Source organism: Hyla sarda, chromosome 10 (assembly GCF_029499605.1).
Source record: "Hyla sarda isolate aHylSar1 chromosome 10, aHylSar1.hap1, whole genome shotgun sequence".
Lineage (NCBI taxonomy): Eukaryota > Metazoa > Chordata > Amphibia > Anura > Hylidae > Hyla > Hyla sarda.
In genome coordinates, this window is record NC_079198.1 from 67964320 (window position 1) to 67987656 (window position 23337).

The 23337-nt window shown below is 42.6% G+C and overlaps 1 protein-coding gene across 5 annotated transcripts in view; it reads right to left on the reverse strand.

Annotated features, from left to right (window-relative positions):
• Positions 1-883: 883 nt before the first annotated feature.
• LOC130294411 (serine/threonine-protein kinase BRSK2-like) overlaps positions 884-23337 on the reverse strand; it is a 409324-nt gene continuing 386870 nt past the window's right edge. For 4 of the 5 annotated variants that reach the window (XM_056544139.1, XM_056544140.1, XM_056544142.1 and 1 more), the window contains exons 15-19: positions 21291-21339; positions 21027-21150; positions 9183-9363; positions 5814-5903; positions 884-1494 (exon numbers count right to left, since the gene is read on the reverse strand). In XM_056544139.1, coding sequence (XP_056400114.1) covers positions 1271-1494; positions 5814-5903; positions 9183-9363; positions 21027-21150; positions 21291-21339 — 668 coding nt within the window. In that variant the 3' untranslated portion in view covers positions 884-1270. The remainder of the gene's footprint in view (positions 1495-5813; positions 5904-9182; positions 9364-21026; positions 21151-21290; positions 21340-23337) is intronic. The other variant, XM_056544141.1, reaches the window with a different exon arrangement.

The window sequence follows — 23337 nt, forward strand, 5'->3', positions numbered from 1 at the left end:
TGAATAATACGGATGGCGTCACAGTCGAGAGTGAACCGTGACATTTCAATGGTATGGCACATTAGGGAATATAGAGATTTCCCAATCTAGAGGTGCCTTATTGCCATAGTAATTATGTTATAGCAGCTGATCGGATAGAGGAAAACAGATGAATAAAGGGCTTTATAACAGATGCACAGCATTTCTGAGATCTTGCTCTAGCTTTGTTCAGTTCAATGAATTATTCAGCTTGCACCCCTGAATATATATATATATCAAACATATAGGAACATTGTATATAGTATACCTAAGCAAATAAAAAAAAAATAATAATAATAATCACAGACAGATGAGGAAATGTGTGCTGGTCTTGCTACCTGGTACCAAAATGTCGTAATCTCCAATATGGACGGCTGTTGAAACCCTAGGTTGAACCTGAGGTTGGCTGGTGGTCTCCATGCCACATTTGTAGCTTAGGCTACAGCACAAGCCCTTTGACCTTAACATTCAAATAGAAATCGGCTCTCCTATTCTAAAATGAAATTGCAATGACCAAATGTGATCAGGTCTTCGGATCCTGGGCCAAAGTGAGATATGGGCGCTGCATGCAGGTGCTGAATGTGCCACAGCCCCAATAGAAATGCAGCCCCAATAGAAAGTTCAAGGAGAATGCAGTTTGGGGCATGTGTTTTGACAACAGCTGCCTTTGAGAAACGAAAAGTGAGAAACAAAAATGGAGGGAAAAAATATACAAAAAGTTGAAATTAAAGAGCCCCACACCCAGACAATTTCCAATGAAATAAATAAATAAATATATTAAAAATAATAATAAACATATTAATGAAGAATTGCAGTTTCTTCATAGATTTGTTTCTTTCTGTTTTATTTTCTTGAATTCCATTTGTTGTTTGCTTTTTTTTTTTGTAATTTTTGATTTTTTGGAAATATTTACATCTTCACAGTAACGCCAACCTTTAACTCTTCTCGCTCGTTCTTTTCTGTGTATGTGCTCATTGTTCTGTATGTTCGTGCACTTGTACATGTATGTGTATCAATGATTTTGTCAAACCTTAGGTATGCATAACGGTATATCCTGCCACGCACGGAAGCGTGTGTGTACACCTGGAATAGGATACAAGTCTGTGTACCTATTGATTTATGTAAGCAGATCCATGTGAGTTTTCTCTCAGACATTAGGGCGCTGCGTTCTCTTGCGTTGTTTTGTTCAGTTTTTTTTATTGTTCATTCATAGCTGTGCCAGATACATCCTGGCAATGATAATTTCCTATGGTCATGGCTGTGTTTGCGTTCCGTTGGAAGCCAAAAGTTTCTTGTCTTTGGAGGATCCTCTTCTGTGATGTTCTGCCATGTCAGGCTCAGAGCGGCGTGAGTTCTGGCAGCTTCTGGTTGGAGTTCCTGGCGGTCGGCTTTGCTGTCCGTTTTTCTCATCTGGTGGCAAGAAGAGAAGATGATCCAAGGAACACTCCATCTGGGTTCTTGTTGTTACATTTGCTCCTAAATGAAATCATCAATTGCACTTATCGCTCATAAAAATCACTTACAACCTAGCAATCAAATACAGAGATTAATATATAGTAGGGGAATAAGGGGGATCCCACTGTTATATAAGACTATTGCAAACAAATCAATGGTGACATCTATATCAAACAATCAAGTCCCATCCCCTCTAATGCTGTGCTAGCCATAATGAGAGGACAAACAACTATAATGGGGCTTGTGGTGGTCTGGGACCCTACTTGCCACCACTTACAGATTCATACAGTTCCTATTAAGTTCAATATTAGCTGCATAAATCCATATGTAATTCACTCCTTTAGTAGTGGCTATCCACAGTTGAATATAACTATATATTATTTATCAAGTCAGAAAAGCTTCCCTATACAGATACCCAGCACTTTTCAAAGAAAGATGGCCAACAAAAAAATCTAGCCAGGACAAGGGAGTGGTCTTCTCAAAAAAGGTGGTCTTTTGTAGAGATTTCACTGTAATTAATCAGTACTTAATTGTGGACTAAATCTAGCCAGGACAAGGGAGTGGTCTTCTCAAAAAGGTGGTCTTTTGTAGAGATTTCACTGTAATTAATCAGTACTTAATTGTGGACTAAAAAGTAGAATGTAATCTATGTAAATGTATCCTGCTAGCCATATAAAGCATATATTTATGAAAGATTCAGGTCCACAGCATGCATAGCATTAAAGGAGTACTCCGCCCCTAGCATCTTATGCCCGGGGTCCAGCCGCTGGAGACCCCCGGCATCTCCGCTGCAGCGCCCCGCTATCATTACTGCACAGAGCAACCTCGCTCTGTGCGTAATGACCGGCGATCGAGCATCGTGACGTCACGGCTCCGCCCCTTGTGACATCACGGCCTGCCCCTCAATACAAGTCTATGGGAGGGGGCGTGGCGGCCATCACGCCCCCTCCCATAGACTTGCATTAAGGGGGCGGGCCGTGATGTCATAAGGGGGCGGAGCAGTGACGTCACGATGCTCCGGCCCCTGTATCACTGGTAATTAAGCACAGAGCGAGTTTGCTTTGTGATGATTGTGAGTAATGATAGTGGGGTGCTGCAGCAGAGATCCCGGGGGTCCCCAGCGGCGGGACCCCCGAGATCTGACATCTTATCCCCTAGGATAAGGGGATAAGATGCTAGGGGCGGAGTACCCCTTTACAGTGTCTAAGGAGTAACATAAGAAAAGAAAAAAAACAATAAAAGGAATAGCTTTTTTTCAGCCTCAACTAAAATAATGCAAATTAATCAATAATAAAAATCAGTCTGACCCATAGAAAAGAATTAATATATAAAAAAGTGAATCAGTAAGTGCCACGAGGCCTAATCCTGAACAGATAAAAAGACATATCAGGACAAAGTTTTTTGTTGTCATGGATTTCTTTTATATTTGAAAAATGTTTTAATGTTTTTTTAACACCTTTTAAGCCACCCCTCTAAGAGACTATTATAAGCAATTGTTCGTTTGCTTAATTGCTTATATAGAAAAACGTAATGCATAAGCATTGCATTGATCTTTTAGCACGGCACTCTATTGCTACAGCCTGCCGTGGTTAGGCTGCATCAATTGCCAGCCACAGCAGGCACTGAGACCTATGAGACCTAGGGCTGATGGGGCCTCCGGACCACTCATAATGCATCCAAAACTGTTTAGATGCCACAAACCCTATTGATTGTGGCATATACACAGTTAAATGCAGACATCATTAGCTGACACCGGATGGGTATACTTCCTCACTCATCCCATGAAGTAAATGTATGTCATTCATCAAGAAGGAGTTAAAGCATGCATTTTTTTAAATTTAAGTTCTGAATTGTAAATTAGTGATCTGCATATAGAGCTACCCTTTGCACATCCTGTTAGCCATGTATAAGCTGTAATGAAAGGCACTGTCCCATCAAACCGAACAGATTTCCTATTATTTTTTGCCAAACTACACTTAGCTCCAGTATTTACTGATGTCCTGATCAGAGCAAAGCAGAGAACTTGGGACCTCATAGCTGTCATTCCAAAACAAGCATTTGAAGCATCTTAATGAAATAGAGTGTTCTATACAATGGTGCTATGACGCAAACTACATATCACTGTTATTATTATTGTCATCATTTGACTATCACTTATTATTGGACAACAGGAACTTCTGTAGAGATTGTGGCCTCTGCTGATGGCTAAATAAGTAAAAGTGATAATGTTTCTAAAATGGGAAGCACATTTCTATTTTTCCATGGGTGCTAAGGATTTCTTTTAAAATGGATTGAAAAACCACTAGATTGCATGTATAGTGAAAGGATATGAGCAGTGTCAATAAAGGGCTGTCATTGTTTAGCCCCTTTACTCCTTAAATTGTTTCAATTGGTGACGGAGGCTGATACTCTTCTGGACTCTATGAGGGAGGCGCTGCTAGTGGTACTCCACAAGCCTGGGAAGGATCTGTTGCTACCTGATTCCTACAGATCTATTTCTCTTTTGAATGTTGATATTAAGATCTTTGCTAAAATACTGGCTACTCGCCTCCATGGGGTTATTGGCTCCATCATTCATCCTGACCAAACCGGGTTCATGCCGGGTAGGGCTACTGATGTTAACGGGAAATGCCTACAACTAAATATTGCCGCAGTGGGGGATGGCTTTCCTACAGGGGTGGTGGTTAGTTTTGTGCCTGGGTCCGCTTGTTGTATGACTGTCCCAGGGCTCTTATTCGCACTAATAGATGTCTCTGCCCCTTTTCTCCTGGGCCAGGGGACTAGGCAAGGGGGTCCACTATCTCCCTTCCTTTTTGCGCTGGCAATTGAGCCGTTGGCAGCGACTATACGTAGAGATCCTACTATCTGTGGCATCCCCAGAGGTTCCATTGTTGAGAAGGTTTCCCTTTATGCAGATGGCACACTAGTATACTTAGCAGATGTGGGGAGTTCCCTTGTTTCTCTGATTGATCTACTCGATAGGTTTAGCTCTATTTCAGGCCTAAGGGTGAATTGGGGTAAATCCTCTATTATGGCATTTTCCCCTGACATTCCACTTCCCTCTTCTCTACCAGCGGGGGTACAAGTGGTTTCCTGCTTTAGGTATCTTGTGGTAGAGGTTACCGCATCTCTGGCAGATTATATGTCCCTGAACTTGGACCCACTCCTGATTTTTACAGTGGATCGGTTGCATGCCTGGTCCTCCCTTCCTTGCTGGCAGGATTAATATTTATAAAATGATTTGCCTACCTAAATTCCTTTATCTCTTTCATCTGGCTCCTGTGGTTCCCCCTAAGAAATATTTTAATAAACTGTGTGGTGCTCTGGGATCCTTCTATTGGCAGGGAAAGTCTCGGGCTCTCCTTCAGACTCCTAAACGGCATTGTTGGTTTAGCTGCTCCAGATGTATTTAACTATTTTCTTGCCTCCCAGTTTGTCTATGCAGCGTGGTGGATTGACCTGGATCTGCCGAACTCGGCAACTGCCTTGGCTGGAGCGCTTATGTGCTCATATGAAGCTCTCACTAACTCACTCTACAGGTATCATTCTCGCTCTTCTTACCCTCTTCCCCTGAATACTATAGCTAAAGTGTGGTCCGTGATGTCGAGCAAAGTTCCACAGCCACTGGTGTCTCCTCCTTTACTAATCAGTTTCTTGCTGTTCTGTGCACGTAAGGTGGTTGTGATGACATGGAAGAATACTTCCCCTCCCCCTTTGTCTTGCTGGCTAAATTTAGTAAATAAATATATCCTGTTGTACCATGCCTTGTATAAGAGTCATAGGTGCCTGAAGAAATTTGACAAGGTGTGGACTCCCTGGCTTTTACTGGATGTGTCGACTGACCTTCCACCTGGAGTGGCCCATTAGATTTGGTATAATAGGATATGGGCTGGCAGGAGGGGGTCGGGTTTAGGGGTGTCGGAGTCAATGGGATGTGTGGTAGTGTGAATGTATGCTTGTTTGGTGATGTGGGACCTCTCTGGATGGTAATGGGGATGCTCTCTCCTTATATGCATGATTGCTGTTCCTGTTATTTTATCCCTGTCATAATGATGGAGTTGTCCTGTGGGCCTACCGAGGCACTGTTATGTGTTGCACTTTATTGTGCTGTTTGTTTATTTTATGCACAACAAAACTTTAATAAATAAATACTTTAAAAAAAGGGCTGTCATTGGCTTGCTAGTGCTAAATAACTTTATGATGGGTTTTATCATTTTTACTACAGAAAAACAGCTATAAAAAATATATACTACTACAGCTGCTGGCCATTAGTTCCCATCTTCCATCAGGGCACTATCAATTGAAAATACCCTTTCATATCTTTACATAGATATGTGTACCTGCCAAGGCCTGAACTGACGGCTGGTCATGTGTGCTCAGCAGTTGTGCCTGAATCGTCTCTACAACCCTTTTAAATCGGCGGCTGGGACCTGGAAAAAAAGTAAAAAGAATCAAATAAATCCATATAATATAAATGGAAAATGTAATAAAGCCATATATCAGAGAACTTTACATTTAGTCTAGCAGAATTTATAAGACTTGCTAACCTCAAAAGAAATATTACCCCTTAAGGACTGAGGGTTTTTCCATTTTTGCACTTTCATATTTTCCTCCTTACCTTTTAAAAATCCTAACCCTTTCAATTTTGCACCTAAAAATCCATATGATGGCTTGTTTTTTGCCCCACCAATTCTACTTTGTAATGACATCAGTGTTTTTACCCAAAAATCTACGGTAAAACGGAAAAAAAAAATCATTGTGCGACAAAATTGAAGAAAAAACGCCATTTTGTAATTTTGGGGGCTTCTGTTTCTACGCAGTACATTTTTTGGTAAAAATGACACCTTATCTTTATTCCTTAGGTCCATGATACCCTATGATTAAAATGATACCCTACATATATAGGTTTCATTTTGTCGTACTTCTGGAATAAAATAGTAATTACATGCAGGAAAATTATCGCTTTTTATTCATTTTTTCATGATAAAAAAAGTGACCAAAAATACGCTATTTTGGATTTTGGAATTTTTTTGCCCATACGCCATTGACCGTGCGGTTTAATTAATTATATGTTTTTATAATACGGACATTTCCGCCCGCGGCGATACCACATATGTTTATTTTTATCTACACAGTTATTTTTTTAAATGGGAAATGGGGGGTGATTCAAACTTTTATTAGGGAAGGGGTTATTAACTTTTTTTTTCCCTTTTTTTTTTCAATGCTATAGCCCCCATAGGGGGCTATAACACTGCACACACTGATCTTTTACATCAATCTTTGTTATCCCATAGCCTGGATCTCAGACACTGAGCAGTCATTCAGCGATAGGACACAAGGAGAAAGGTAGGGGGACCCTCCTTGTGTCCTACAGCTGTTCAGGCTGCCGCGATTTCATCGAGGTGGTCCCAACAGCCCACTGAGCTAGCCGGGAGCAGTTTAGTTTCACTTTAGACGTGGCGATCAACTTTGAACAGCGCGTCTAAAGGGTTAATAGCAATCAGTGCCGCGCGCTATTAGCCAGGGGTCCCGGACGCTGCTAGGTGCCGGGCCCAACCCGCTATGACGCAGGGCCATGCTAGATAGGGAGCAGACTCAGGGCATACAGGTATGCCCTGCGTCCTTAAGGGGTTAAAGGAGTACTCCGATAAAACATATATCTTTCCTCTGTGCCCGGGCTGCAAAAAGTAACATAACAAGCTATAACTCATCTTCGACAACTGTTCTGATGCATCGATATCGCTCTTATATCTTCTGTGCCCGGTCTTCTTCCGCATCCTGGAGCCCGACGTGTCACACTGCGAACAGCTTATCACTGGTTGCAGCGAAGTCCTGTCTCAGCCAATGATATGCTGAGTGCAGTGTCATGTAAGGGGCCTGAGCCCTATCTTCTCCCTGCTGCCCAGGCCTATCAAAAACCAAATGGTTTCACACTACAAAACCATCTATATCATGTCACTTCTTTCCATGCAGTCCATGAAATCAATGGGAGCTTTAGGACAGGCCAGTGTGCAATGCTGTCCCATTGAGAAAGCTAGGTTTACTAACGAAACGTTAGTGCAGGTGTAGGATTTTAGCCAGACTGTGCAGAGGGAGAGATAGTCTCTATGGAAAATTTCAAGAGTAAATCCTAAGAGAACAATCAGTAAACAGTGACATAAGCAATCCACTGAGACTTGTACAAGAACACCATCTAGTGGACAAAACAGTACTCAACCCAGTACACAGTCAGATAATTTTAATCTATCTAGTGTGTAATTTCAAAATAAAGGTTTTAAGTGAAATGAAATAAAAGTAAAATTTTAGGTGGGTCTTTAGTGAAGGGTAGAATTCCCCATAGAGGGTCCCGTCCCCCCAAATAAGGGGATTGGTAAATTTATTGTTATTCCCAAGACTCACTGGGGACTTTTTGTAAGATAGTGTGCAATGCTGCACATGATCAAGATTTTTGCTCATGTGCATATCCCCTTAGACAGGGGGACCTCAGTAGATAGGGGGTTCCCTAAGCATGAATAAACATAAGGCAGTACATAATGGAGCTGTTGTCCACCCGTATTAGGGTGGACATGTATGTGCTGCCTGTGTGGCATAGTGTTGAGCGGCATAGGCCATATTCGAATTCGCGAATATATGGATGAATATTCGTCATATATTCACTAAATTCGCATATTTGTAATATTCTCGTTTTATTTTCGCATATGCGAAAATTTACATATGCAAATTTTCGTATATGCGAAAATTCGCACGCCAGTCTCACACAGTAGTATTAGAGCCTTCTTTACACCACTCAAGCTGGAAGCAGAGAGGGATGATCACTGTGATGTGTACTGTGAAAAAAAAAAAAAAAAACGAATATTCATAATTACGAATATATAGTGCTATATTCGCGAATATTCGCAAATTCGCGAATATACGATATTCGCGAATAAAATTTGCATTGCGAATATTCGCGAGCAACACTAGTGTGGCACTGTTGCATGCATACAGTTCTGCACCTATGGTCTCTCTGCTATCCATTTTCTCTTTGTCACCAGCAGCAGCAATTGTGGCGCGTAACTACAACAGCTAAAGGCAAACATGGTGTCTTTTGCTGCAGGTGACAAAGGGACAATAGGACGGTGGCCAGTAATGTTTCATTCTGTACATGTCTTCATAATGATCAGCTTTGACAAATGGCTGCATTCTGGCATTTGAACCATGCTTTTACCAATTTTATGTCAGAGTTCAGTATTTATGGTATTTGATATATTGTTGTAGCTACAAATGATACAAAGAGAGAAGGGGTTGCAACTTAAAAGTGATAAATTTCACACTGCAATGATTCTTTGAGATTAGAGCAGACTGTCCTTGGTGGAAAAGGCACATCTTCCCCTGGGGCTTGCGCCATTGTAATGATTTGTTCCTCTGTGAGAGGACACGTGTCCATCACTAAAGTTGCTCTCATAAACTCTTAAAACAGAGCTGTCAATCATTGTTCTGCTCCATGTAACTTTGTCAGACAAAGCTTCACCAGCCCAGGGAGCAGAATGGTGATTGACAGCTCAGTGCTCAAGTGCTTCTTGAAGAAGCTAAGTCATATGTCACACACGTCTAGACGTCACAAATAATCGGTATGCGTGATGTTGTTGCAGCATGTAAACAGATTATTTATCCTTCCTTCAAAAATAAATCTGTAAGCTCTCACTCGTTTGTCCCCCTTTCTGGTTTACCTGATATTAGAGTGAAGGTCACAGAGTAGATGCCATTCTCTTTTTGTGCCTCAGCTCCCTCCGAGTAACTGATGTCCACCTGAAATTTGACAGGTTTCTGAAATACAGATGGACCCCCTGATGACTTGTACTCTGCTCTGAAGCTGGTCTGAGAGATCACGCTGTGACTTAAACTTGGGATCTAGAGGAGACAAAATTCAGATATTCAGCAGATCTGTCATTTGTTAGAATAGACTGTATCAAGTTGAAGATGAACTGCAAATCCCAGCATTTTTGGATAACTATATGCTTAGCAGCCTGCATTGCTAAGTTAACCATATAACACCTGCATTCTATTCTGTTTATGTGACAGTAAAAGTCAAGGTTTGTACAGATACACAAGAAAATGATATTCCCAATAAGAATAAAAACAAGTGCTATACAACTTTGACTGTACAACATACTCTAGATCTGTCCAGTGCGTGAACTAACATTTACACACAACTCCATTACTAGCTACATAGAAAGACTCAAAGAAGTGGTGACTTCGGCTACACAATACTGAGCATACACAGTGCTGTAAAGACACAATTCAGATAGCAAGATGTCATCTTGTGGTCATGCAGCACTACTTTTAGCCATAAAATACATAAATGAAGCTATTCTAAACACAGGACAAGAGTACGTCCGTTTACATAAATAAGATGTGTATGTGTAAAGGCCCCAAAACACTTAAGTCAAAAGTTGTCCGAACCCGCCAGCTTTGGCCGGACTGACCAAGTGCATGGGGGCCTTCCAACTTTCCCAGACAGATGATGTTAGGGTAGAGGAGAGTTGGGCACATTGGCTTTTAATTGCCTGTCCCTTTAGTTCTCTCAGAGATAAGCTGCCACCAGAACTGTCTGGCAGCAGCTTATCTCTCTATCGAGAACTCAAGAACGTAAGGAGGTGCCAAATTTGTATCAATATGGGGAGATCAGGAGAGATAGTTGTCGGCCAAAAAACATTTAACCAACAGCTATTGAAAGTGTAAGGCAACTTTTACACTGTTTTGTATAGTAAGATGTCTGTTTTGTATCACCTTATACAATACTGCAAATATGATTATGCTTAGTAAGTAATACTATTATTACTTCACTATTAGTTCAGCAATATTATAAACTAGATAAAACCAAAAGAGTTAGATAAAAGGTTTTTAGAATCAATAAAGTTTATGGCCAGTAAGAGCAAAGGCCGTAACATGATGCCACAGACTTTAGCACTGAATGGACGAATGAGCCAGAATAATTGAGTGCATTGCAAAATCTCATGAGTTAAGGCCCTTGCACATGGCCAATTAAAGACAAAAATGTTGTCATGTTCCAACTTCACTTATAGGGGAGATCATCTTCATTTACACAGAGTTTAATGGCAAGGGCATTTGTAGCATAGAGGCAGACCCTGCAGGTGTCATGGGGCCCTTAAAGGGGTATTCCAGGAAAAAACTTTTTTTATATATATCAACTGGCTCCAGTAGAATTGGTGGGGCAAAAAAACAAGCCATCATATGGATTTTAGGTGCAAAATTTAAAGGGTTATGATTTTTAAAAGGTGAGGAGGAAAATATGAAAGTGCAAAAATGGAAAAACCCTCAGTCCTTAAAGGGGTTATCCAGGAAAAAACGTTTTTTTAAATATCAACTGGCTCCAGAAAGTTAAACAGATTTGTAAATTACTTCTATTAAAAAATCTTAATCCTTTCAGTACTTATGAGCTTCTGAAGTTAAGGTTGTTCTTTTCTGTTAAGTGCTCTCTGATGACACCTGTCTTGGGAAACGCCCAGTTTAGAAGAGGTTTCCTATGGGGATTTGCTTCTAAACTGGGCGTTTCCCGAGACAGGTGTCATCAGAGAGGACTAAGACAGAAAAGAACAACCTTAACTTCAGAAGCTCATAAGTACTGAAAGGATTAAGATTTTTTAATAGAAGTAATTTACAAATCTGTTTAACTTTCTGGATCCAGTTGATATATATATATATAAAAAAAAGTTTTTTCCTGGATAACCCCTTTAAAGAGAGGTGGGCCAGCCCAAGTTGGTCCCAGTCCTTTTTCTATTAGTAAAAATTTGTGCAGAACTCCTATTCCCAATTTTCTGTATTATGAATAAATAGATTGATCATGGAAAGCTAAGGGAAAAATCAGATGCCATAATTAAAGGGGTATTCCGCCCCTAGACATCATATCCCCTATCCAAAGTCTTAAGGGGGGTGGGCCCACGGCTGGGACCTCGTGATCTCCCTAAATGAACATTGGCTGCTGCAACGGAGGCTCGTGACGTTGCGGCCACGACCCCTCAATGCAAGTGTATGGGAGGGGGCGTGGTGACGTCACAAGGGGGGGGGGGCGAGGCCGTGATGTCAGCGCCGCATCGCTAGTTATCAGGCACCTGAATACAGTGGCAGGACCCCACAATCAGACAAGATGTCTAGGGGTGGAGTACCCCTTTAAGGATGAAGCTACTCTAGTTATTATAGGATGCCAATGGTTTTAGGATAATTTAATGGTCAGCATCTTATTAATGCTTCATGAAAAGCTAATCCTGGCACTTCTGAAAAGAATAGGGAGCCCTAACACGTATAACCATAAGTGCTGTTCTCTAATAATAGGAGTACCCCTTTAAGGCCTGTTTTGACCTTTGCTATGAGGCCCCCTCATTTCTATATACACCACTGTCTGATGGAGTTAAAACTTTTGCATATGTCATGCACTGACATACAGGTTCCATATATATTTTATTACTATTAAATCATTTTACTGAAAATGTACAGGACTGGACTTTTAAAAATCCTGCTTATTCTAATTTTAATTATTCTCTTTTATTTTGTATTCATCTAGACATCTATTGAGGACATTAACTATTAAACCTTTTTTTTTTTACTGTAATGTCATATATCTATATAACATTGCATTACAGCCTGGCATCTGTCAGGGTTCACTTAGGGTATGCCTTGAAAGGGCTTTTATATGGGCAGCTTTGGGGCCGGTCCCAGGCTGGTAATATTTAAGTCAGCCCCAGAGATCACAAGGTTGGGGCTAAAAGTGAGGTGACAAAGGGAGAACCCTCCCCTTTATTAGAACCTTAAAGGGGTACTCTGGCACTAACACATCTTATCCCCTATCCAAAGGATAGGGATAAGATGCCTGATCGTGGGGGTCCCACCGCTGGGGACCCCCGTGATCTTGCACGCAGCACCCCGTTATAATCAGTCCCCGGAGCATGTTCGTTTCGGGTCTGCTTACTGGCGATCACGGGGGCTGGTGCATTGTGACGTCACGGCCCCGCCCCATGTGATGTCACACTCCGCCCCCTCACATAGGCTGTCACGCCCCCTCACGTAGGCTTGACCGTGATAACCAGTAATCAGACCCGGAGCGAACATCCTCCGGCGACTGATTATAACAGGGTGCAAGATCACTGGGGTCCCCAGCGGCGGGACCCCCGCGATCAGGCATCTTATCCCCTATCCTTTGGATAGGGGATAAGATGTCTTAGCGCCGGAGTACCCCTTTAATCTGCATTTAAGGTCTATTCACATGGCAGAATTTGTGCCTGTGGAATTCTACTTGCGGAATTCTGTCTTATGGTAAATTAAAGCCCATAGACTACTATGGGATTCCGCACTCCCATTCACACATCTGAATTTCCGAAGTGTGCTTGGGCTTCAGAAGTGTGAATCGAAGTGTTAAATCCTATAGAAGTCTATGGGCTTTAATTTGAGGCTGAATTCCACAAGTAGAATTCCACAGGCGCAAATTCTCCCATGTGAATAGACCTTAACCTTTTAAGGACCAAGCCCATTTTGACCAGGCCAATTTTATTTTTGCGTTTTGGTTTTTTCCTACAGACCCATATAAGGGCTTGAATTGTACTTTGTAATGAAACCTCTAATTTTACCATAAAACGTACGCCAAACCCCCCCCCCCCCAAAAAAAAAATTTATAGGGAGGAAATTTAAATGAAAGCCACAATTTTGCACATTTTGGAGGGTTTCGTTTTCACACTGTACAATTTAAGGCAAATATGACATGTTTTCTTTATTTTGTGCAGCATATGTTTGCTATGGAGATTTTCTCCTACTCTGGACAGTTATTAAAATGGACAGAGATGTCAGCAGAGAGCACTGTGCTTGTGATGTCAGCAGAGAGCTCTGTGTTCCAAAAAGAAAAGAATTTCCTCTATAGAATAGATTTTTTAATTGAAGTCATTTACAAATCTGTTTAACTTTCTGGCACTAGTTGATCTGAAAAAAAAAAAAATTACGTTTTCCACCGGAGTACCCCTTTAATTGTGGTGTAGAATGGTCAGTTGTTTTTCCTGATCCTAGGATTAGTGCAGGAGTGTGGCAGCCATGGATACATTTATGACATGACACTATTATTTCAAGTATAAATAAAGGAGCACAGGAAAGAATAAGGCAGGATTTGCAACTAAAGATTTGAAATTTTTTTTTTAATTATTATTATTATTATTCTTTTTAACCAAAGCAAAGAGTAAATTTAAAAAGAAGTAGAACATAAAGGTTGGACACTGCATTGGAGTTTTGCAGATAAAGAATAGAAACTTCACACATGGTGACCTTTTTTTTCTAAACCTACAAGGATAGCCACAGATTTTATTACAAGAGAGGAGACTCATATTATTGCATTTCTTTCTTTACTGAAATCATTACCAGCAAACACTAATTGGTTAAATAAAGAGAAAAAAGCTTTAGAAGCAAATAATCTAAGCAAATATGCTACACTATACAGGTAGCCAATCAGCATACAGTCTAGGTAACATAAGGTGGTGATATGCAAAATGGTCCCTCTTTCTTTGCTGGTCTCAGAAGAGATAAGTACTGGTTATTGCTGTCAACATTTTGTTTAAAAGTTTAGCTAATTTCATCATTTTCCTTATTTTAGCTATTGTTACTTGTTTAATTATCATTACTTCTTATTTCGACTGTCTTCATTGAATTCACAATCATTGTTTTCTTTTTTTTTTCCTCATGATTTTTTACTCCATATACATTACTGCTTGGCATTCTCTTGTTGAGATTCAAGAGGTAGTCACCTGAAATGGTTTTCCCTTCACAGATGTGCTGGTGTGGAGGAGGAGGTGTGATGGTGTGGGGGTGCTTTGCTGGTAACACTGTTGGGGATTTATTCAAAATTGAAGGCATACTGAACCAGCATGTCTACCACAGCATCTTGCAGCGGCATGCTATTCCATCCGGTTTGCGTTTAGTTGGACCATCATTTATTTTTCAACAGGACAATGACCCCAAACAGCATCAATGAAAAATAGCAAACATGGATCTTTGCAGGCGCATGGACAGCAGTGGATAAAAGTTCATGGAGTCTTCAATACATATAGATGTTTATTTTAAGCACATAAAAGCAACGCGTTTCCTGCCCGTAGCGGGCACTTCATCAGACTAGTGTGCATGTATCTATGATACATGCACACTTGCCTGATGAAGTGCCGCTACGGTCAGGAAACGCGTTGCTTTTATGTGCTTAAAATAAACATCTATATGTATTGAAGACTCCATGAACTTTTATCCACTGCTGTCCATGCGCCTGCAAAGATCCATGTTTACTATTTTTCATTGATGCTATTTGGACCGGTGAACCAGGATAGACCGGAGGATCGTGGCTGCTGACAACCTAACCTGATTAATACGCTGTATGGTGCTGTGCCCTTAGCGCAACACATTGTGGTAAGTGTGACCTTTATTGCACTTATTCACTGTCTATAAACGTATCACACTAGGGGAGCGTGTTCCCTCTTTTTTTCCTTTTGTCTTTGCAGTGATCCCAAACAAGTAAGAGCTATTTGACCAAGAAGGAGAGTGATGGGGTGCTGCGCCAGATGACCTGGCCTCCACAGTCACCGGACCTGAACCCAATCGAGATGGTTTGGGGTTAGCTTGACCGCAGAGTGAAGGCAAAAAGGGCCAACAAGTGCTAAGCATCTCTGGGAACTCCTTCAAGACTGTTGGAAGACCATTTCAGGTGACTACCTCTTGAAGCACATCAAGGGAATGCCAAGAGTGTGCAAAGCAGTAATCAAAGCAAAAGGTGGCTAGAACCTAGAATATGACATATTTTCACACTTTTTTGTTATGTATATAATTCCACATGTGTTAATTCATAGTTTTGATGCCTTCAGTGTGAATCTACAATTTTCATAGTCATGAAAATAAAGAAAATTCTGAATGAGAAGGTGTGTCCAAACTTTTGGTCTGTACTGTATATATCTTTTCTCCTCATATAATCTCTTAATTTCTTTCACCACCCGTTACTTACCTTGCTGGTCACGTTCTTAAGAGCTTGTGCTCCATGTTACGCAGCTCACTCTTTCCCGCCGTTCACCTCACTCCTCTGCGGTCAGCTCTGCTTGTCACACTGCTCCACTCCGCTCGTCTGCCGACATCTCCTCAGACTCCGGGACTCCCGCAGCTCTGCATTAGCTACAGTATCTACTGTGATATTACTTCCTCTCATTGTTCAAACAGGACTTAGGTATATATACATAAATATATAGTCCTGTTACAGCAGAGGTGGCTCTCTAATTAGGTGATTTAGGCAGCCGCCTAAGGCCTCGCGCTAAAAGGGGTCTCACGGCCGCCTAAATCGTGTAGTTAGAGCAGTGATTTTGTCGAGATTATTATTCTTTTTTTTTCAAATGTCCCGCCCCGGCCTGCGCGCAGGGGGGAAGGGAAGCCTGCGTGCGCACTGCGCACACAGCATCCTCCTGCGTCCCCCGCGTCCAACCCCCCTCCCCCTTGCAGCGCAGTGAGCCGAAAATGGTGCCCGACGGCGGAGCGAGCTGCATTTGCGCCGGACTGCCGTGGAACTGCAAGCTGCGCGGGCCGGCTTGCTTAACGTACCGTACCCTTTTCACCCCTCTGTTACTCCGTCTCAACCCTGTCCAAACCCCCCCACCGTCAGCCAGGTCCACCCTCTGCCCCCCCCCCCCATCACACATGTCCACCCCCCCCCCTGTCATCCATGTCCGCCTTGTCTACCTCCCTGTCCTTCCCTGTCGCCCATGTACTACCCCCCCTGTCACCCATGTCTACCCCCCTTGTCACCCATGTCTAGCACCCCTCAACCCCCCTCCACACCCCCTCCCCTGTCACCCATGGCCATTCATTTTTTGGAGTTGGGGAACCCCTTGGAGTCCTGATGGCTCATCGAGGATCAGGGGCCCTTTAAGTGGTGTTACTCTGGTAGCTCTGGATGTAAATATGGCAATATACTCAATGATATAAGTATCCAGTCCAATGTTTCCCAACCAGGGTGCCTCCAGCTCCTAAGTCTGTCCAGGCATGCTGGGAGTTTTAGTTTTGCAACAGCTGGAGGCGCCCTAGTCGGGAAACACCGATCCATTTCATACTCATCCCACACCTGTCCGTAATAATGTTATAAAACATGTCCACCCCCCTGTCACCCATGTCCACCCCCCTGTCACCCCTTTTCACCCTCCTATCACCCCTGTTCACCTTCCTGTCACCCCTGTTCACCCTCCTGTCACCCATGTCCACCCCCTGTCCCCCCTGTTCACCCCCGTCACCCCTGTTCAACCCCCTGTCACCCATGTTCACCCTCCTGTCATCCCTGTCACCCATGTCCTCCCCCCTGTCACCCATGTCCACCCCCCCTGTCACCCATGTCCACCCCCCTGTCATCCATGTCCACCCCCCTGTCATCCCTGTCCACCCCCCTGTCATCCCTGTCACCCATGTCCACCCTTACCCCCATCACCCATGTCCACCCCGCTGTGACCCATGTCCACCCCCCTCTCACCTATGTCCACCCTCCTATCATCCCGTCACTTATGTCCACCCTCCTGTCATCCATGTCCGCCTTGTCCACTCCCCTGTCCATCCCTGTCACCCATGTTTACCCCCGTAGTCTACCCTGTCACCCATGTCCACCCTCCTGTTCACCCATCTGTCCCTTTGTTACCCCAGTCCACCCCTCTCTGTCCCTCTTTTACCCCCTTGTCACCCTTGTCCATCCCTCTGACCCCCTGTCTCCCATGTTCACCCTCCTGTCATCCATGTCCACCCCCCCATCCAACCCTCTGTCACCCCTGTCCATCTGTCACCCATGTTCACCCTCCATTGTCCACCCCCCTGACCACATCCTTGTCACCCATGTCCACCCCCTATTTACCCCTGTCACCCCTGTCTACCCCTCTGTTACCACCTTGTCACTCCTGTCAACCCCTCTGTCACCCATGTTCATTCTTCTTCACCCATTTGTCAACCTTGTACACCTCCCTACACCCCTCTGTACACTCCTCTACACCCCTCTGCCACCCATGTACACTCCTCTACGCCCCTCTGCCACCCATGTACACTCCTCTACACCCCTCTGCCACCAAAGTACACCCCTCTACACCCCACTGTCACCCATGTACACTCCTCTACACCCCTCTGCCACCCGTGTACACTCCTCTACACCCCTCTGCCACCCGTGTACACTCCTCTACACCCCTCTGCCACCCGTGTACACTCCTCTACACCCCTCTGTCACCCATGCACACTCCTCTTCACCCCTCTGTACACTCCTCTACACCCCTCTTTCATCCATGTACACTCCTCTACACCCCTCTGTACACTCCTCTACACCCCTCTTTCATCCATGTACACTTCTCTACACCCCTCTGCCACCCATGTACACTCCTCTACATCCCTCTGCCACCCATGTACACTCCTCTACACCCCTCTGCCACCCTTGTACACTCTTCTACACCCCTCTGCCACCCATGTACACTCCTCTACAGCCCTCTGTTACCCATGTACACTCCTCTACACCCCTCTGTCACCCATGTACACTCCTCTACACCCCTTTGTACACTCCTCTACACCCCTCTGTCCCCCATGTACACTCCTCTACACCCCTCTGACACCAATGTACACCCCTCTACACCCCACTGTCACCCATGTACACTCCTCTACACCCCTCTGCCACCCGTGTACACTCCTCTACACCCCTCTGCCACCCATGTACACTCCTCTACACCCCTCTGCCACCCATGTACACTCCTCTACACCCCTCTGTCACCCATGCACACTCCTCTTCACCCCTCTGTACACTCCTCTACACCCCTCTTTCATCCATGTACACTCCTCTACACTCCTCTACACCCCTCTTTCATCCATGTACACTTCTCTACACCCCTCTGCCACCCATGTACACTCCTCTACATCCCTCTGCCACCCATGTACACTCCTCTACACCCCTCTGCCACCCTTGTACACTCTTCTACACCCCTCTGCCACCCATGTACACTCCTCTACAGCCCTCGGTTACCCATGTACACTCCTCTACACCCCTCTGTCACCCATGTACACTCCTCTACACCCCTCTGTCCCCCATGTACACTCCTCTACACCCCTTTGTACACTCCTCTACACCCCTCTGTCACCCATATAGACTCCTCCACACCCCTCCTTCATCCATGTACACTTCTCTACACCCCTCTGTCACCCATGTACACTCCTCTACACCCTCTGTCACCCATATAGACTCCTCCACACCCCTCCTTCATCCATGTACACTTCTCTACACCCCTCTGTCACCCATGTACACTCCTCTACACCCTCTGTCTCCCATGTACACTCCTCTACATCCCTCTTTCATCCATGTATACTCTTGTACACCCCTGTGTCACCCATGTACACTCCTCTACACCCATCTGTCACCCATGTACACTCCTCTACACCCCTCTGTCACCCATGTACACTCCTCTACACCCCTCTGTCACCCATGTACACTTCTGTACACCCCTCTGTAGACTCCTACACCCCTCTGTCACCCATGTACACTCCTCTACACCCCTCTTTCATCCATGTACACTTCTCTACACCACTCTGTCACCCATGTACACTTCTCTACACCCCTCTGTCCCATGTACACTCCTCTACACCCCTCTGTCACCCATGTACACTCCTCTACACCCCTCTTTCATCCATGTACACTCCTTTACACCCCTCTGTACACCCCTCTACACCCCTCTGTCACCCATGTACACTGTTCTACACCCCTCTGTCACCCATGGAGAAAAAAAAGTGCTTTGATATCCCATCTACTGTCTCTAGTTCTGACGCAAAAATCCACTCTGATTCTTATAACTCCCTGGTGGCCGACTCAAACCTGGTTCCCAACAATTCTCAGTATGACAATAGATTTTACGAGAATCCTACATTTACATCAACATCTTCTCCTGGATCCTCTAGGGAACCCCCTATCCACTGATTGTCTTGAATCATCTGTCTCCTTTGGCTTGGGAAATTTCGGGCCAAACGAACTTGATTCGGAATTTTTTCAATCTACTAAAAACATCCTCTCAGAGGCTTGTGTCCCAGGTACCAAATCAGCTTATCGTTCAGCCTGGGAACATTGGGTTCGTTGGTGCTCACAAGAAAACCTGGATCCCATGCATGCGTCTATAGTTCATATTATGAATTACCTTTCCGATTCTTTTGATGCTGGTAAAGCTTACTGCACACTGAACGTTTATCGTTCTGCTATCTCTTTTTCCCATGCTCCCATAGACTCTATTCCTGTGGGAAAACACCCATTGATATGTAGACTCTTGAAAGGTATTCGTTTTAAACGTCCTCCTCAACCCAGATATCATTCTACATGGATGTTAATACCCTTCTAAATTAACGATTCTTTATCCCTAAAATTTTTATCTTTAAAATTAACTGCTATACTCTGTTTAATTTCTATTAAAAGATTATCTGATGTTAATGCATTGGATATTTCCCGCAGACAATACTTACCTTATGATGTTCTCAATTTTTCGACATACAAAAACTAACCTACATTCTGTATTCCATCCTGCTTTCCCTCATCAAGATAAACTTTGTGTAGTTTGTTGTCTCAAGACCTATGAATCTAAGAGTGCAACTCTTCGTAGTCCTTTTTCTTCGCAACTTCTTTTTTCCTTTTGTAAACCCCAACTTCCAGTTTCTTCATCAACTCTGGCCAGATGGGTTAAACAATCTATGTCTTTAGCTGGTATTGACACCTATTTCCAATGCCCATTCTACTACGGGTGCCATTTCTACAATAATTCTCCAATCCGGTAGATCCTTAAATGATATTTTGAAAACTGCTAATTGGTCCTCTGAATCTACTTTCAAAACTTTTTACTTTAGACCAGATTCTTATGTTTCTATGAATGTTATTTACTATGTATCCATTATTATTTCTAGCTTTAAACTGCAATAATATGAGCCTCCTCTCTTGTCATAAAATTGGAGATTTTCCTAGTCTTGATGACTGAAAATATAGATTTTCTTAAAGACAGGAGGTGAATATTATCCCTCCCTTAACCCATGCCTGTAATTATCTTTTGTTTCTCTATTTTAGCTGTTTAACTCCATGTGGATGTTTATTCCTCACTGGTTTCTCATCTTTATCCTGTTTAGTTACTGGATCTTCTGACTTTATTTGTTGGAACCTGTTATCCCTGATATTCTACTACTATTGAATCTACGTCCTTCCATGGATCATCAAAGAAAGAGGGACTATTTTGCATATCATCACCTTATGTTACCTGGACTGTATGCTGATTGGCTACCTGTATAGTTTAGCATGTTTGGTTACATTATTTGCATCTAAAGCTTTTTTTTTCTCTTTATTTAACCATTTAATGTTTGCTGCTAATGATTTCAGTAAAGAAAGAAATGCAATAATATTTGCCTCCTGTCTTTCATAAAATCTATATTTCCCATCATCAAGAGTAGGAAAATCTCCAATTTACCAAGAAAAATGTCAAGGGAAATGTTGCAATAAAATCTGTGTGATCAATACTTACTGAGAGAAAAGCATGGACTATGTCAGCTTTTATGGAGCTGAGAGGTTTATCTTTGATCACTACAAATATCTGCTCTTCTTTATCTAAGTTGATGAAGTTTCCAAACCACGACTTTTTGGCAAGCCTAGGATGAAAGGAAAGTAGAGAAAATACAAGAGTTTTATAGGCAAGTGGATTCAGGACAATTCCAAACAGGTTGAGGAATGCTTCGCTGTGATATATAAATGCATATAAATAAAAAAAAGTAGAAAAATGGCTACTCACTCCGGTGAAGACTCTGGAGTAAGACTTGACATCTCCTCCGGTGTCGGTACTGAGAAACATGAAATGTGTATATATTTTTTAAATCAGCAGGTAAGATTTAAAGAGAATCTGAATATAAACTAATGATAGGAACAAAGTGACAACTGTGTGTTACCATTTCCCCAGCCAATAGGGCGTGTTCTTACATTTTGACACTGTATTGGGCAGTATTAGATTTTGTAGTGTTAGGTTGGAAACGTTCACTTGTCAGTATATTTTTACATTTCTAGTACTCCGCCCCTAGACATCTTACCACCTATCCAAAGGATAGGGGATAAGATGTCTGATCGCAGGGGTCCCACTGCTGGATCTCCCTGCTGCACTTGACCTTCGTTTGGAGCGTTGGGTGCAGTGCCAGAGGCTCATGACGTCATGGTCACACCCCGCCCGTGACGTCACAGACACGCCCTCTCAATTCAAGTCTATGGGAGGGGGTGTGACGGCTGTCACGTCCCCTCCAATAGACTTGCATCAAGGGCCTCCGCCCCACATCGCCAGTCATCCGGCATGGAGCAAAGTTTGCTCCATGCACCGGATGTCTAGGGGCGGAATACCCTTTTAAGCATTCTTGTTTTATGAGAAATGCAAGCATTTACTAAACCAGACATGTTCAGAGAGGTGACAGGTCCTATTCTATTCATTTCAAGGTGAAACACTTTAAATATTGGTAATTAAGTTAAAGGTTTTTAAGGATTATTATAAAAATGTAGTAAAGGCTGAAACTAGTATAAAAAATTGAGAAAACTTTTCCACACTCCTATATACAGCCCACAGACATGATGATGTCTTGCACCCAGCTCATGTGCTGCGGCAGCCAAAAATAGGCATCAGTAGTGACATGCTGTACATGAAACCACTGAAGCCACTGATTCGCTGGAGCATCACCCACACAATGTACAGGGCGTCATTGCAAATGTTCTGGCAGGGTGCACTGAAAAGTAGTGTCTAGTAGTAGTAGCTGTTTTCCTTTTAGGAAGGCTCCAGCCTGCACAAAATAAAATGTTTTCAAAATCCCAGAAAACTCCATAAGGGTAGGGTCACACCTGCCGTTTTTTGACTGTGTATTTTCCTACGCATTGAGGTCAATAGGTAGCAAAATCAGCTGCGACTACCCTTAAACTACTTTTAATCTGCTTAAGCTTTCCAAAAAGGTGAGTAGATTCAAGTATTCTACACATCAATGGTTTATAACATAAGTGGTAAAAGATTTAAACTAAGAATTTACCAACATGTTTAGCATTTGTGTAAATTGGTATATTATGATCAATGTGTGTTTTGACTAGTTTGGGGGAAATAAAGAAAGAACGATGTTAATGGTTCTGTATTGTTCTAATATAGGTAAATTCAAATGGGATTATAAGCACATAGCCATAAACAAAGCCATCAAAACAAATAGTATAGAATAAATAATAACAAAACTGTAAAGACTGAATAATAGGAGGGACAAATGTGTAATAAATCTTTGTTTATCTATGTTTAGATTAGGTTTTCAGATACAATTTAAACATAAATAAACCAAGATTGATTTATGACACATTTCTCGCTCCTATTATTCACTCTATACAGTTAGTTGTAACTATATATTCTAAGCAATTTCTTTTGATTAGATCTTTATTGCCTTATAACTTCATAGGAACTTACCTATACTAGAACAATACAGAACCAGTAATATTCTTTATTAAATATATTAGCCCTATACTAGTCAAAACACATATTGATCATAATATACCAATTTGCTAACATTTTTTGCGATTTAAGGACCTTTATAGACTGGTACGGTACTTTTGTTTTTTTCTGTATAATTTATTAGACACACTGGGTATTTGTGTTGTTTTCAGTTCACCTTGACTTTCTTTAGTTGTGAGCTGCACTACTTTTGTTGTTAAAAGTTTAACATTAGGTGATCAGAAATTGATTAATATACATATAACTGCAGCCATTTTTATAAACTAATTTCAACACTCTGCCCACTAGATGGCACTAGTGGGCAGAGTATATAGAAAAACAA